This window comes from Antrostomus carolinensis, unplaced genomic scaffold (assembly GCF_000700745.2).
Source record: "Antrostomus carolinensis isolate BGI_N321 unplaced genomic scaffold, ASM70074v2 scaffold44237, whole genome shotgun sequence".
In the NCBI taxonomy this organism is placed as follows: Eukaryota; Metazoa; Chordata; class Aves; order Caprimulgiformes; family Caprimulgidae; genus Antrostomus; species Antrostomus carolinensis.
Genome location: NW_010327485.1, coordinates 1 through 883, shown reverse-complemented (window position 1 = coordinate 883; position 883 = coordinate 1). Strand labels below are relative to the sequence as shown.

At 57.5% G+C, this 883-nt stretch overlaps 1 protein-coding gene across 1 annotated transcript; it reads left to right on the top strand.

The window, feature by feature from the left end:
* Positions 1-47: 47 nt before the first annotated feature.
* On the top strand, positions 48-876 carry LOC104519713 (zinc finger protein 761; the record flags this gene model as incomplete). Its single annotated transcript, XM_010171913.1, has 1 exon — positions 48-876. A coding segment is annotated over one exon (829 nt), but the record flags the coding sequence as incomplete, so codon positions are not given.
* Positions 877-883: the final 7 nt, after the last annotated feature.

The following is an 883-nucleotide window of genomic DNA, read 5'->3' as shown; positions in this document are numbered from 1 at the left end:
AATGTGGGAAGAGCTTCAAGCTGAGCTCGTATCTCCACTTCCACCAGCCCCTACAAGTGCAACGACTGCGGGAAGAGCTTTAGCTGCACCTCGTACCTCCTCTGCCACCAGCGCATCCACACTGGGGAGAAGCCCTACAAGTGCAACGACTGCGGGAAGAGCTTTAGCTGCACCTCGTACCTCCTCTGCCACCAGCGCATCCACACTGGGGAGAAGCCCTACAAGTGCAACGACTGCGGGAAGAGCTTTAGCTGCACCTCGTACCTCCTCTGCCACCAGCGCATCCACACTGGGGAGAAGCCCTACAAGTGCAACGACTGCGGGAAGAGCTTTAGCTGCACCTCGTACCTCCTCTGCCACCAGCGCATCCACACTGGGGAGAAGCCCTACAAGTGCAACGACTGCGGGAAGAGCTTTAGCTGCACCTCGTACCTCCTCTGCCACCAGCGCATCCACACTGGGGAGAAGCCCTACAAGTGCAACGACTGCGGGAAGAGCTTTAGCTGCACCTCGTACCTCCTCTGCCACCAGCGCATCCACACTGGGGAGAAGCCCTACAAGTGCAACGACTGCGGGAAGAGCTTTAGGAGCCATTCTTCAACAGTCATCCACCAGCGCATCCACACTGGGGAGAAGCCCTACAAGTGCAACGACTGCGGGAAGAGCTTTAGCTGCACCTCGTACCTCCTCTGCCACCAGCGCATCCACACTGGGGAGAAGCCCCACAAGCGCAGTGACTGCGGGGAGAGTTTTGGACACAGCTCCCAACTGAACCACCACAAACACACTCATGCCAAGGAGAAGCCCTTCAAATGCAATGATTGTGGGAAGAGTTTTAGCTGCAGCACATATCTCCTCTACCACCAGCGCATCCACACTGGGG